General features: G+C 41.2%; 1 protein-coding gene across 2 annotated transcripts; it reads right to left on the bottom strand.

Moving 5' to 3' along the window:
* Positions 1 to 1,466: 1,466 nt before the first annotated feature.
* On the bottom strand, positions 1,467 to 15,813 carry VDAC2 (voltage-dependent anion channel 2). Of its 2 annotated transcripts, XM_010852375.1 has the most exons (10): positions 15,663 to 15,813; positions 15,405 to 15,459; positions 14,265 to 14,333; positions 13,396 to 13,445; positions 9,465 to 9,617; positions 9,316 to 9,368; positions 8,059 to 8,286; positions 6,954 to 7,104; positions 3,266 to 3,323; positions 1,467 to 2,030 (listed from the first exon to the last, which is right to left on the bottom strand). In XM_010852375.1, the coding sequence occupies exons 2-10, from the start codon at positions 15,433 to 15,435 to the stop codon at positions 1,939 to 1,941; spliced, it is 885 nt and encodes a 294-aa protein (XP_010850677.1). In that variant the 5' UTR covers positions 15,436 to 15,459; positions 15,663 to 15,813; the 3' UTR covers positions 1,467 to 1,938. The 2 variants fall into 2 exon arrangements, with proteins under 2 accessions (XP_010850677.1, XP_010850678.1); XM_010852376.1 differs by lacking the exons at positions 15,405 to 15,459; positions 15,663 to 15,813 and adding an exon at positions 14,896 to 15,213.
* Positions 15,814 to 16,151: the final 338 nt, after the last annotated feature.

The following is a 16,151-nucleotide window of genomic DNA, read 5'->3' as shown; positions in this document are numbered from 1 at the left end:
GTTTTCTTTAAGCCTATGTAAGCTGAGGGTGGGGAGGGGAGGGGAGGTGCTTCACTCTTCTGGTTTAAACCTGTTTACACCTCCCCAGTCTGTAGGAAGATCTTACCTCTACACCAGAAATGAAGATCAGGCTCATATATGAAGTGTTCTTTCCACTAAAACTGCCTCAGGCTTCAGGCAGAAATAGCATCAGCCTAGAATACAATTAGGTTTTGCCACCACAGTAGCCCTGAAGTAGAAGGAAACCTGGAAGAGGCCAGAATCAAGGCCACAGGAGCCCCATGAGCTCACAGCTGACAACTTTCATAACCCTTTGGCGTCTCGGATATACCCTGCATTTCAGACAACCCTCAGGAACCTGGTTGAAAACCTGTTTCCCTCTCTCCCGATCATAAAAGCATACTAGGATGCACATGAGTGAACAGGTCCATTCTACTCTTAAGTACAGACACTTTCACACCTAGCTTGCAGACATCTTTTCTTGTTTTCCTTCTTTCCTAGCAACAGGTCCTGCATGACTCAAAATAGACTGGTTCAAATCCCAACTTACTGCCATTAAGTGTGTCTTATACAGTGGGGCACTCCAGCCAGTCCCTTAGGACAAACAGTAAAATCAGAGGGATCTTTGTGCCCCACGTTCCATCTGTGTGGACAGCTTATCTGGGTTTCTCTTACCGATTCTTCTTGACCTAGAAATTTTCAGCATGTATCGCTTTTGGATAATGAGTCCAAGTACTACATTTTCTTATTTGTTCTCTGTCTACAAACTATGCCACAGATCTAGTATTATGAATGTGTTGAACAAAACTCTTCTCTAACCTTCAATGATACTGTTCCAACTCTCCTCCCATCAAAACTCCCCCTTCCTACTTTTCCAACCAGAATCATCTATTAATTGCTATCATTCAGTTCAAGTTCAGATTAAGGCCAATGGCCACCTAGCTTGAAGCCACTCTGCTCACAAACTTAGGCCCAAGCTTTTCAGTGTCTACCTGGAAAGAAATGAGTTAGACCTCTCACTGGGGCCCATACAGACTGTCTGGGTACTGACACTGTCTACTCCCTATTCCACTTCCCTATACCCAGTCCCATCCCACCTAACGAGGGCCTGGATCATTTCCATAGCAATAGCCCAAAGGGGTATGGTGTGTATATACAACCTTCAGCACCATCCCTTCATTTCTCTTCATCACTTACTCACTAATCCTTCCTGGAGTTAATAAGGATCCAATGTAATTTTATACAAATTTACAAACTGAAGACATGAAGTCATCTATATTCTTATTTTACTGTAGTCTAAACATTTTATGGAGTTATTCTCGGGTCAGAGGACTCTGTGGCACATATTTATAAAAAGAGCAAAATAAATGCTCACTGGAAAAATAAAGTACTAGCTAGATATCCTACCAGGAATATTTGACCCTAGCTGCCAAGTTTTTAACTCTGCAAATACTTGGAGTCATTAATAACGTATACTCATTTTATTCATAATTTGTAATGTTTCAGGATACCAAAAGTAGTTCTAATGATGGTTGAATATAACAAAAAATTTTAACCTTAAGACATCCACTGATCCATCTCATTCAACGGCAATATTCAACGTTAAAAGGAGCATAAAAACAAACATGCACACAGCTGCACAGTTTTCATAAATGTCTATTTCATTATTGGTGGGTAGCGCATTTAACAGTTAAATACATTTAAATAATGTATAGGTGACTGCATGACTGCAGTATTGGTAACTAGATAGACAACCAATTGAACTAGAAACCAGCTAACAAGTAACTGTCTAAATATTTAAAATACAGCTCTTGTTTAGATCATCCTTTGTTTTGATCACCTTCGGGGGGTGGGGTGGGGGAAGCCTGCTGGTCACACTGGAAATATATTAAGGCCAAATCTTCTGATACCCATTTCCAGAGGTTTCTTTCAGCTGAATTAAGCCTCCAATTCCAGGGCAAGCCCAAGTTTGTGGCCTCCAGCATTAATGCTCTTCCCGTCTACCAGGGCAGACAGTGTAAGCTTCACACCTGTAAACAAAAGCAGACAACCATCATGTACCTGCAACACCTCATGGGAGTCAGCAGTCACCTCACAGCCTGTCACTTTTTCTCAGCTTGTCAGCTGACCTACAGTGCCAACCACCAGAGGGCACTTGGGATACCTGATAGACCAGGCAATTCATTTGGCACGATCCTGAGCAAGGAAAGCATCAAGTCACAGAGCATAAAAATGTTAATAAAGCTCAAACAGGAAAAAAAAAAACCAACTCAAAATAGCTCTAGAAAACACAATCATGTTCAATGCACTATCCAGACTAAAAGACAATTTGGACCCCAGGAAAGGAAAAGCTACAATTAAGACACATTCTGGGACAAGTAGGGAGATGTGCACATTGACTATATATTAGGTATTATTTTAAACTGTTCATTTCTTTACCTATGAAAACAGTGCTGTAGTTATGATGTCTTTAAAGCGATGCAGTTAAAAATGTCTTACTCTCATATGTATGCTAGGGCTGGTGTGTCTGTATGTTTGCAAAATATACATTTAATTTGTAAGAATATGTGGGTAAAAAAAAGAGACAAGGATTATGTATACAGACAAGGAGAGAGAACACACAGTAAATGTTAGTAACTGGTCAGTGTAGGGAACACGAGTGTTCATGGCACCATTCTTTTCTTCAGGTTTCAGAGTAGTCAAAGTATGGGGGAAAGGCTGCAAGTGCTTCAGAACCTTGCTAATCAAATGCTGGTTCAAGAGCCAGTGACACCGGCATCACCTAAGAGCGTGTTAGAAAGACAGAACCCCATGCCCCAGATCTATGGATTCTAGTAAGATTCCCAAAGTGATTCAGGCACCTTATTAGAGAAGTACTGCTCTGGAAAACAAGCAAGGCTCCAATTATTATGTAAAGTAAATGAGACTCTAGAGATCAAACAACCAAAGCAATGAGTGAACAATGACTGGAGAAATAAAAATTACTACAAGGCATTTCAGGCACAAGTCAAGAAAGTAAGTAACCAGTCTTGTGCTATGAAGGACAATGTTGGCATGCTAAACCATTTAGGGAAATGTCGTCATAGCTACAACTTCCAAATAGCCCAGCATTAAACAAAAAAAAGAATAAAATATTATAGCAAAAGGTAAACATGTGTTCATTGTACTTCTGTCAATTCTTCAGTATGTCTGCAAGGTTTACAAAAGAAGCTAAGAAATGAAAACTGATTTTGAAAATACTATCAGAACAATCCTTAAAACTTACCAGGCCTCAGAGTCTGAGTATAGCCCACTCCAATTAAACTAGAGTTGTTGACTTTTGCCTAAGATAAAATGCAAAAACAAACGTAAGACAAATTTTTGAATGGAGAGACAAAGGCCCTAGGTATTTCCCTATCATGCAATCATGACATGTTCACTTTTCCATGTGAGATAATAGTTTAATATTGTATTAAGTTAAGCAAAAACCTTTTCATACTGTTCAAGGCAAGAATACTGAACTGGTTTGCCGTTCCCTTCTCCAGTGGACTACATTTTGTCAAAACTCTGCCATAACCTGTCCATCTTGGGTGGCCCTACATGGCATGGCTCATAGTTTTCTTGAGCTAGACAAGGCTGTTGTGGTCCATGTGATCAGTTTGACTAGTTTTCTGTGATTGTGGTTTTCATTCTGTCTGCCCTCTGATGGATAAGGATAAGAGGCTTATGGAAGCTTCCTGATAGGAGACTGACTGAGGGGGGAAACTGGGTTTTGTTCTGATGGGTGGGCAATGTTCAGTAAATCTTTAATCCAATTTTCTACTGATGGGCGGGGCTGCGTTCCCTCCCTGTTGCTTGACCGAGGCCAAACTATGGTGGAGGTGATGATGTGAGAGTTGGACTCTAAAGAAAGCTGAGTGCCGAAGAATTGATGCTTTTGAACTGTGGTGCTGGAGAAGACTCTTGAGCGTCCTAAGGACTGCAAGGAGATCCAACCAGTCCATCCTAAAGGAAATCAGTCCTGAATATTCATTGGAAGGACTGATGCTGAAGCTCCAATACTTCAGCCACCGATGTGAAGAACTGACTCATAGGGAAAGACCCTGATGCTAGGAAAGACTGAAGTCGGGAGAAGAGGACAACACAGGACGAGATGGTTGGATGGCATCACCAACGTGATGGACATGAGTTTCAGTAGGCTCCAGGAGTTGGTGATGGAGAGGGAAGCCTGGCGTGCTGCAGTCCATGGGGTTGCAAAGCCAGACACAACAAAGCAATTGAACTGAACTGAACTGAAGCAAAAATCAGGCCCCACTTAATTCTTATCTACTAAACTCAAATTGTCAGCAGGACACAAAACTCTTGCTATCTTTGAGGACCCTAAATTGTCTACAGAGCTCAAAATCCTAAGTACTTGCATAAAAATTGTTCTTGCTGAATTTAACACAACAAAACCACACCAGAATGTGAGTAATGGAAGTTTACCAGGCTAACTACACAACATGACATACACACCACCTTCACGATATGGCGTGTGTATAAATTTGTGACTATGACACACACCACTTTTAAGGGTCTTCCTTAAGAATCTAAACCATGCATGTTCTAAATCTCCGAATGATAAGCACTTCCTCTGAAGAAACAGACTGACTACAACTTCTTTACCTCACTTTCCTACACCTCTCATGAACAAACCTGGGTCCTGGCTGCATGTAACTAGACTGTGCTTCAGAAGATATTCTGACGGAGCACTGCTGACCAGTCCAGATCCCTACCCTCCCTGTACAATTCCACTATTTTAGGATTTTAGTCACAGACTTTCAAAGGCTACGAGGAATTCTGGAGAGCAAGACATGGTCAGAAGCTTCTAGCTCCATTCTCTCCCATTTCTAAGACCATTAAGCCACACCAGAGGCCTATGGCTGTAATGGGATCATCTCATCCCAATCTCCATGGCCTAGGCTGCCTAGGCAGGTACCTTTGCTCTTCAGCATTTTGAGCGCTATGGAAACAAAAAGGTAGCAACAAGCAGAGCTTGACATACAGGCAAAAATCACATAAACGACACTTGTGCTCACTTGGCGCTATAGCCAAGTCTTCACGAGCCTCCGATGACCACGTGAGTTAGTTATCTAAGGCAGAAATGCGCACAAGTAACCATCTTGCACCAAACGAATCAAGGGTGCTGAGTAGTTCAGTCACGTCCGACTGTTTGTGACCCTGTGAACTGCAGCCCGCCCAGCTCCTCAGTCCACGGAATTTTTCTAGGTAAGAATACTGGAGTGGGTTGCCCTTCCCTTCTTCAGAGGGTCTTCACAACTCAGGGGTCAAACTTGCGTCTCCTGCATTAGCAGGCGATTCTTTACCACTGCGCCTCTTGGGAAGCCTGCCAAACAAATCAAGAGCCCAGACAATAAAACAGCTCCTACTATTTCAGGAATCAACCACAAAACTGATGGAGCATTATGCAAGGCTTCAAGGGTGATGCTTGATTATAGTAACAGCAGCACAACTTAGGTGGGATATGCTAAATACATTTCCAAATTAATCCTCAGAAGTCATTCACTGAAACACAAGTCCCAAGCTGCATTCTTCCCATTTTAGACTGAAAGTTGCATCTTCTGCTGGTATTGAACCTGTGAGGGTGCCAGAAACATACATTTGAAAAGAACAGCAATGCAGCTACCACAGCATAGTGTGGATCCTGAGGGTTTTACTGCTAAGGTGTAGTTAGAAACAGAGAAGGGGAAAATAAATGAATCACTGTTTTGCCAATAGGAAAAGCATTCTGGGTGCTTCTCATTCTCTCTGATAACAACTCTGCTAAGAAACAAGAATGGGGTTAAAACTTAATTACCTAAACTATTAAAACATATTGTCCCCAGGAATGAAGATCATTTTATGTAACAGAAGTAACTCTCATGAAGGTTTAATTCTCATTCCAGCAAAAACAGTGCCTGACCTGTAACCAACCAACACACAGAATAGTTACTGATCTGCCTGACATTGGAGCCGGTGCTCCATACCCTCAGACACTGCACTCCCTCCTACCACAATCCACTATGACTGAAGGAAGAAACAGCAGAAAATGTCCAAGGACAGGACTAGGGTGGCCATGCAACTCAATTAACCTGAGGTAAAGGGGAGGAAGTTTCTGTAGGACTTCCAGTGCTAACGCTGGGATAGTCCCAGGCAAAGCAAAATGAGCTACCTGGACACCCTAGACAGGAGGGAAACTGAAAGACTTGCATGTCCAGTCCTGGACTATCCTTACTTCCTTCCCTCCCTAGCAGTGGACTAAGTCCTTCTCCTCTCCAAGCTTTAGCTTCTTCCACCTGCAAAACAGCATGTGTACCACTGGCTGCTGAGATCAAATCAGAAGATATTTTGTAAACCATTAAAGTCAGACACAAAGTAACGTAATACTATTAGTTCCCAGCAAGAATGAGAACTGCCCAGGGCCCAAAACATTGGCTCCCCTGGGCCTGGACAGGATTGGGGCTCACAGTTATCATCTATAGTATTTCAGTGGGCTTCCCAGGTGGCTCAGACAGTAAAGAATCTGCCTGCAATGCAGGAGTTCTGGGTTTAATTCCTGGGTCGGGAAGATGCCCTCGAGAAAGGAACGGCAACAGTATTCTTGCCTGGAGAATCCCATGGACAAAGGGCCTGACGGGCTACAGTCCACGGGGTCGAAGAGGGTCAGACACGAATGAGCGACCAACAGTTTCACTTTTCGTACTACTTCAGTAGCTTGGAGGTTAATTAAAACACACTCCTGTGGCCTGGATAGCAAACATCTAACACTATCTCCACAGAACACCAGCATTCCAAGCTCTAATCTCAATCTGTGTATAAACTGTGGTTCACAATTACAATTTCCAACCACAGTTACAATTTTCAACACAATCTAATAGACCCAAAGATTAAGTCCCACAATGAAAATCCCATTCTAAGCCCACAAGAGTACTTACAGAAATGGAAGCAGTGGGATCCAGTTGATATTTAGCTGCAATTCCAAAGCGAGTGCAGTTGGTTCCTGATGTCCAAGCAAGGTTTACTGAAGTGTCAAGATCTTCACATACTTTCTGATAAATTGATCCTCCAAATTCTGTACCATCATTGCTATGAGATATTTTAAATTAGTCAGTCTAGACCAGACGACGTAATAATGTCTAAGGCACATGGCTGACACTATAGCATTACATTTAAATAGAAGCCATTGCTTACATGGGTCTCTAGTGTTTCACTAAAAACTTTCAAGTTTTAAAAACATGAATTGGTCAAATAAATCATGGTATATCCATTCAGCAGAATTACCACGCAGCCACGAACAATCACTAAGAATACATAACACGAACAATCACTAAGAATACATAACGCTACAGGAAAATGATCGTGATACATGAACATAGTGCAGAAGGTTATGAAACAGTCTTTCTGGCATGTATTTTATATACACACATATAAAAAGGTGAAACATCAAAGCATTAATAGTTAACAAAAATTATATATCTAGGTGGTGGGATTATGGACAATTCTGGTTTTCTTCTTTTACTTCTGTTACATACCAATGCATCATTTTTGTAAGGGAAAGAATTCTTTAAGTCCTTTCCACATATCCATTTACCTTGGGTTAAGAAAAAACTCTATACACTTTAGGCAATCCTGTCAAACGAGCACCTTACGCATCACAGACAATCACATGGAAGCACCAGTACAATCGGCAGAATCTTAGCTTTTTTCCCTGGCCACACTGTGCAGCTCGTGGCATCTCAGTTCCCCGCCCAGGGACTGAACTCAGGCCATGGCACTGAAAGCGCCAAATTCTAACCAGTAGACCACCAAGGAGAACCCGTCTTAGCCTCTTCCAAAACTCCCAAGCACATCAAGCCTCATGTGAAATGAACATTTACTTTACTCTCTCAGCAAAAAAATTCAGAGTAACATTTTTATACAGAGTAACATTTCTATACACTTCTGAGAGGGCACTCAAGAAATGCCCAAAGATGATCTTTTTTGGACATCAACACCACTCTGAGGTCCCACATCATAATATCCCAAAAAAGAAATACTCACACATTAGTGTGTAGCTGGAAGTCCCCAGTCCTATAGCCCACTGCAAAGTTATTCCTTGTCAGCTTTGATTTGGCACTGTCAAAGGTCATCTGGTACCCAGCAAGCCAGCCCTCATAACCGAAGACAGCCGAACCATGGATTGCAGGTCCAGCAAAATCAAAGTCAACATCACAACCGAGGTTTATACACTCCCTCTTGTAAGAAGACTTGATTTTACCACTTTTCTTTCTAGAAAAAGAACAAACTGACTTAAAACTGATGCCAGTAAAAAAAGATTTATAGACAGAGGGTACAAAATAGATTTAAATCAATCTCACTATAATGGGGAGTAGAGACATACTTCATTGTCTTATTGAAGTTCACTTTATAGTGCTTCCCCACACACACGAAAATTAAGGGTTTACAGCAACCCTGCATCAAGCAAATCTGTTGGTGTTTTTTCCAACAGCATCTGTTCACTTTGTGCCTCTGTGTCACGTTTTGGTAATTCTCACATTTCAAACATTTTTATTATTACTATCTTTGTAACAGTGATCTGTGGTCACTGATCTTTTGATGTTACTACTGAAGGCTCAGACGAAGGTTGGCATTTTAAGTATTTTTTAATTAAGGTATCAGTTCAGTCACTCAGTCACGTCTGACTCTTTGCGACCCCATGGACTGCAGCATGCCAGGCTTTCTTCAAACTCAAGTCCATCAAGTCAGTGATGCCATCCAAATTAAGGTATGTATATTGTTTTTCCCCCAACATAATGCTATTTTACACTTACTAGTCAATATTCTAGTGTAAATGCAACTTTTATATGCACTGGGAAACTAGAAAATCTGGAAGACTTGCTTTTTCACAATATTCACTTTACTACGATGATCTGGAACCAAACTTCCAATATCTCTAAGGTATGCCTCCAAACAGGTAGCAAGATAATCATAAGAGGCTAAAAAAAGAAAAAAAAAAACCCCACAGCTCAATGAACTAAAAGCCAAAGGCACTTGGGGTGACTAGATTGCCACCACTATAGGAAGAATGCTTTGCAGAGCTGCTATCAGTCACAAAAACCTATTAAAAAAAAATGTTCATTCCAAGTTAGTGCCACAGTGATAAAAGGCAAATAGCTGAAGGCAAGCCAAGAACCATACTGCTCATGCTCCAAAGGCAAAAACAGAAACTTGCCAACACACGGCATCTGAATGTGTACCTTCCTTAAATACACCAAAGAAAGCTTTAAACTTAAAGCAGATAAAAATGCCCATGCTTACCCTGTGTTTGGTGAAAAGGTGGTATCAAATGTCAGTTTCAAACCTTGGCAAATCTATTTCAAGAGAAAAACAATTTTTTTTCAGTTTATTTCCTTTTTGAAACACAAAAATAAAATAATTAATACTAAAGCACATTTTCAAAATGTTACCTGGTCTTCAATAGCGATTTCTGTTCCCAGAGTGTTATCAGTGTTCCACTTTTCTGTGAAAGTCAGACCATACTCACACCATTTATATTTGGTCTCCAAGGTCCCAGTAACTTTACCAGTGTCTGTATTAGATGAACCAGATGTTGAGAATTCCTAACAATACAATAAAAAAGTTCAGAAACTTTCTTGTAAGCCTACAATAATATACTTTCTAACTTACACAAATCCACTGAAACCCTTAGTAATTCACTAATACCTTTTTCTAGCTTCCCAAACACTCCTAACCCTCTGCTACTGAGTAAATACAAGAATGACAAACTAGCCTGTTAATTACTGACTACCATCTTGTTACTGCTGACATTTTCAACCAACGAATCAAAAGTTACTGGAATATGATTCTCAAGTGAACAACAAACTATAAAGTTTTTAAGGAAATTTCTGCTTAAGTGATCCTGAGTTTCAAAAAAAAAAAAAAAAATCAGTGCGGGGAGAGGGATAGTGAATGGGTATTTTAGAACTGCTTCCAATCTACCCAATATTCAATGAAACACTAAATAGGTCAGTATGGCTAATCATAGACTCCCTCCATTAAAATCAGTTTACACACAATTTACTATGAAATGGTCCCTGAAAACCCCTAAAAGGAAAAGCACTCCACTGAAAGAATCTATGACACAAAGTTTTTAATTCTTTGGTAACCTCAATATTCGGTTTTTCTGACACAGTCTTCTTCAGGTTCTACGTCTTTCCAATCATCTTTCACATTTTCAATAAAAAAAAAAATTGGTGGCAGGAAATTCCTTGTAACTGGTTCATATCATCCATAATATGAACTATACTCTGTAGAACAGATAATCAGTAAAGAAAAATCTGTGCAGTGACTGATTTAAAATATATCACATAATCTTCTGTTTGTAGCAAATATAAATAACTTGCCAATCCCTAACTGTATACCAACTGAAAAGGAAGGTATAAAATGGAAAGAGCTTATCTGAAATTTAAAATCTGCTACAGATAATCCAGAAATCTAATCTTTATGAGCTCAGTATACAGGCAAGCAGTTGAACTCTTCCAAGATAAAATATTAAAATGCCTTGAGGGTTCTAATTTGACTACCAATGTTATACTCTATATGGGAAAGCCAAATTTTAAAATGGCTGGTAATAAACTTTTTAGAGATAAGAAGAGAATTTCAACCTGAAATTGTGATACTTGCAGAATGCGGAAATATCCAAAACTGTATCCATAGGAGAAAAGACCAATCATCTTTCACTTACAAAACATCAATTGTGTAACTGCTGCTCTGCAGTGACACAGACTCAATTCCTTAGGTCATATATACTACATAAGAGTCTTACATACTATCTCCTGAAATTACATGCTTTCATCAATAGAAACTGAGTCAAAGCTTGGCACTCAATGCCCATAGTAAAATGCACCAGATTGTGTTAGCAAGAACACTGGATATAAAATTAGGAGTCCTGATATCAAGTTCTGGCTGGCATTTACTAAATGAGTAACACTACGGAAGACACTTTTCCGGGTCTCAGTTATCACAACTTTAAAAAGTTTAAACCTCCTACCTCTGGAGGATTAAATGGGTCTGATTTGGTCAGTTTTGCATATTTTCATGTGCTCTACACAAAAGGATATTAAAAAGCAGAGACATTACTTTGTCAACAAAGGTCCGTCTGGTCAAGGCTATGGTTTTTCCAGTGCTCATGTATGGATGTGAGAGTTGGACGCTAAAGAAAGCTGAGTGCAGAAGAATTGATCCTTTTGAACTGTGGTGTTGGAGAAGACTCTTGAGAGCCCCTTGGATTGCAGGAGATCCAACCAGTCCATCCTAAAGATCAGTCCTGGGTGTTCACTGGAAGGACTGATGTTGAAGCTGAAACTCCCAATAGTTTGGCCACCTGAGGTAATGAGCTGACTCATTTGAAAAGACCCTGATGCTGGGAAAGAGTGAGGGCAGGAGGAAAAGGGGACGACAGAGGATGAGATGGTTGGAGGGCATCATTGACTCAACTGACATGGGTTTGGGTGGACTCCGGGAGTTGGTGATGGACAGGGAGGCCTGGTGTGCTGCAGTTCATGGGGTCGCAAAGAGTCGGACACGACTGAACTGAACACAAAAGGAATGATTAAAACAATATAAAATATATGGAGCTGTGTTCTAACAGATACTTGAAATGTAAGTATGTATGAAATATCTATTCTTAACCCTGAGTGACAATGATTAATGATTCTTGAGGTCCCACCCAATAGCCCATAGACTGAGCTATGTCTATATGTATATTCATGCTGAGTACATGTCTAGGAGTGCTCAAGACATAAAATGAAGATCACACTATGATCTGGGACCAGAATTGGGTCAGATGACACCACCGGTAGAGCTTATATCTTTCACTCCTCATGAAGACACTTAGGCGTCTACATTCTGGGGTAACCTAGACATCTTTGCAATGCAGGTGAGAAAACAGAACCAGGCATTAATGGGACTACTTGGGGCCAGGTACCTATGTTAAGATCAGTATGTTTTTGAATTACATACATTAAATGTAAATTAAAACATACTGTATCTCATCAGGCTTCTCTAAACCCTTCATGTTCTTAAGTCTAATTTCATAAAATTCCTGTCCACAATAAGCCTTTCTTTTCAAACAAAGATTTTGATTTATCAAACAATCTAGTACTAGATATACTGCTCTGATTATTCCCCAGTTTAAAGTTGATTTTGTCCCTTCAGCCAGCAAGTAAAATTTTAAACACTAGAACTGAATCTTCTACTTTTTTTAAGAAGGGCTTTTGTGTTTCAGTAACTTGTTTAAAAGGGGCCAACAAGTTAGAAGAGTGAACACACACAAACACCAAGTCACTGCTTTCTGTAACCTGTTCCCCTGGGCTAGTAAGTCACTCACCCACACTGAATACTCAGGCTTCCTTTCTGACCAAAGAAACCAAACAGATGTGACCAATATAAAACCCCAGAAATCCAAATCTAGGCATTAAGAAACTACAAAATTATTAATTTACGTAAATACCAATTGCATACACTAAGGGAGTTAACTACAGAAAGAATTTATTTAAATAAATAACATTCAATATGCACACACTATACCCATCCCCTAAAGAATCTCAAAAAATTTTAGGAGAAAAAAAAATTGCACAAAATTTAATTTTACTTTACTCTCTTTGAGGGAGTTTGTTAAGCAGAATTAAGACATACAAATATCAAAATATTAACCTCTTTAAAAATACTCAAATTTAAGACTCTCTAAATTCACAAAATACAACTGGAAATTTCCCCCCAAGGAGGGCTGCTAGATTATGACCATTATATAAATAATCAGTACACCCAAATTAAGAGTTATTGAATATTTTTATGCCCAGGACTCTTAAGTATTTTTCCTTTTTTCAAAAGATATTTATTTATCTATTTATTTGCCTGTGTTGCGTCTCAGCTGCAGCATACAACATCCTCTTTTTGGTTACAGCATGCAGAATCCTTTAATTGTACCATGTGGGATCTAGTTCCCTGAACAGGGATCAAACCCAGGCCCCCTGCACTGTGAACATGAAGTTTCAGCCATTGGACCATCAGGAAGTCCCCCTGAAGGCTTTTCAAAGGTATTAAATGGGCTACAAAAAAGTTTAACAAGTTTCCTACCTTCAAGCTTGCAATCTTACTGAGTAAACAGAATACCACAAGACTAAGTGTCTTTTCTGAATTTCTTGTGCATGGCTAAACACATGAAAATCAGAAATCATATCTAAAGCCAAAATAAATCAAGATAAAATTCTCTTAAAATGAAATTATCTTTTGCCTCTTCTTTAAAATAAAATGGGTAGACATCTTCCAGTTATGACTATTTTATGTGTTGAAGTTACATAAAAGTTTGTCAGAACTTATCAAATGCCCAACACTCACCACGCCGCTGCACGACTTTGTTTTCACATCCAGTTTCACCAACCCAAAACCTTCAAGTAGAAAGCAAAGAAGAACAAAATGATTCTTTTGTACAAAAAGATGCATACCAATGGCTGACTCTACATTAAAAAAGAAAAAGTTCACATATTTACAGGAAGATAAATATGTGTTAATACACAGTATCTAAATGAAAACAATTTTAATTATTCTATAAACTAACATGCAAAGGACAGAACATCTCCAGGAAGCTCTGCCTAGTGTGTCAATGTGTATTTGGCACCCATCCTCAAAAAGGCTTTCAAATCATTTTTAACAAAGCATGTACTAAAGAAAGCTTTTCAAACCTAAATATCAGATCAGACAATCGATTCAATTTAAATACGAGAATTGTCAACAACTTATAATACAGGCATTTACAACATTTGTCCTAAAGGCATACTGCATTTTGGGATTAATAATCTAAACAACTTCAAAAAGAGCTAAAAGGATAGGGAGGGTGGGGTATGAAACAAAATCTTCAAGAAAATCCAAATTTATTTGAAAAACCCCATAATCCTTCAGAAGTCACCACCATAAAAGCCAAAAACAGTAAAAAAAAAAAAAAAACAACAACAAAAAACAAACACATAATTCTAGTCAACCAAGGCCTAAACTGTATCATTGAAAGTAAATAAAAGCATAATTTTTTTTTTTTCCCTTAAAGGTAAATTTCTTGAACTAAAGAATGAAAAAATGGAGAAAACTGGGATGGAGGGGGAATGTAGACTCTTACGGTACTCTTTCACCAGGAAAGTTATCTGAAGAAATTATTCATTTCACCAAGCAGTACAAACTTACACATTTTCTAGAATTTTTTAAACAGTTCTTACCAAATCCTTTGTTGAATATATCTCTGGCAGCTTTGCCAAGGTCAGCATATGATGGAGGAATACACATTGCTGGTGGAAAGAAACATTCCTGTGTTAATGTCCTTGTTCTCCCAGTCTGCCCAAAAACTAGCTTAGGACCCACTGCTATCATTAAATCCAAGCAGGCCAACTTGGTTTTTGAAATCACTAGAAGCTACAATAAAACGACAATAAAACTCCATAAGCGAGATATCAGCACCAAAGGCTTATTTCTAAAATGGATAATAACAGTTAAGTAACTATACAAACTTGGGAAACTCCCTCCAGACTTTCTATTCCTAAATTTTCAGTGTTTATAACCTCACTTCCTAGGAAGGGACTAGTACAAAAAATCGAACACATACATATATATACCTATACGTAAAGATGTATCTGCCCAAATTCACTGGAATGGGCCAATTTAACCAAATGAGTTAAAATAAAATACTAACACATGTCCCCTTCCCTCCCCCATTTATCCTTTAGGATCCACACTGAGGCCAAAGCAATATTCTAGAATGGAAAGAGAAAAGTAATTCACATTTGGGCAACCTAAACACTGGAACTTAAAAAAATGCAGCTATATATGTTTAACTCAAGCTTCTGCATCAACTAAACATCCAATACACTTTAAACATATTAATATGACACTCAAGTCCTCGGCCAATGCTATGAGGCTTAAGGGCAAGCAATCTGAGCTCGCCACACCAGCTCATTCATTCTACACAGCGCGTCCACGCCCTTAGGAGCACATGTAATGACCTTGCGCTCTCAGAAGGGTGGTTACTACTTCCTCTAAAAAAGTGACCGGCCCAATCCTCCAAAGGCTGAATCTGACAAATAACTTTTTGCTTCTGAGTTCATCAAATGCACGTCCAAAAACTGAAGGTGAATGGGGCCACAGACCAACTCCCCAGGCCTAGTCCCCCTACCCAAAATCCGTGCCACTCACACCCTCCTCCGCAGAGCCAGGGAAGTCAGACAGTGGACTGGCTACCGAAAGGGGGGAGTTTACAAGCCCTTGGAAAGCATACAAGGAAAGAAGCTGCGGTTTTCTGGTCAACAGGCTTCGGCTGCCGGGACACCGGCGCCCCACCCCGCAGAGAACCCCGCTCGACTTACGCCGCGCACAGTTCTGTCCGTAGGTCGCCATGGCGAGGCCGTGGGGAGAGGTGATCTGAGGGAGGGACAAGAAGTGCGGTCAGCGGGGGTCAAAAGCGAATCAAGGGGCCAGAAGGGGGTCTCAGATATCGGGAAAAGGGGCCGCGGGGCAGCGCGGCCATCTTAGGGAGTCAGGGCCGACCCCGAGTCCGACTCAGGCGTCTTGCTTGGCCGCCAGGGCCTAGGCCCAGGGTCCGAGTGAGGCGGGCGTGGTGGTACCTGGTGGTCTCCGGGGGGGAAGGGAAGGCGCCGCTGCCGCTCCGCTAGCAGCTGAGGCCGTTCAGTTCGCTCGGCGTCGGGCTGCAGCTGCCGCGGCTGGAGGGCGAAGTGAAGGAGACACCGTTCCGCCCGCCGCAACCCTGTCCTCCCCCCGCCAGGACCCTGCCGCTGCCCCTGGGGCTGCCCGCCGCGCCTGTCCCCGCAGCGCCGCCCCCTGCTCACTCCAACCTGCTCCGAAACGACCACGCGTCCCGAGCGCACCCGTTCCCCTGGGGTGGGCCGCCTCGGTCCCTCAGCGGGGGCCGGAAAAGTAAAAGCTGCCGGACCTTGGGTCAGGCAGCGACGAGGGCAGCCCCAGAGTCGAGGGGGCGGGAACGGCGGAGGCAGCGCGGGGGGTAACGCGCGGCGGGGGATGGGGTGGAGGCCCCGCGCGCGCACGTCACGGGCAGGGCGGGCGTCAGGCGCGTGCCTGCGCTGGGCTCGGCGCGA

This window comes from Bison bison, unplaced genomic scaffold (assembly GCF_000754665.1).
Source record: "Bison bison bison isolate TAMUID 2011002044 unplaced genomic scaffold, Bison_UMD1.0 scf7180017864309, whole genome shotgun sequence".
Classification (NCBI taxonomy): Eukaryota; Metazoa; Chordata; class Mammalia; order Artiodactyla; family Bovidae; genus Bison; species Bison bison.
Note: the sequence above shows the minus strand (reverse complement) of the source record. Positions and strands in the feature narration are given on the sequence as shown.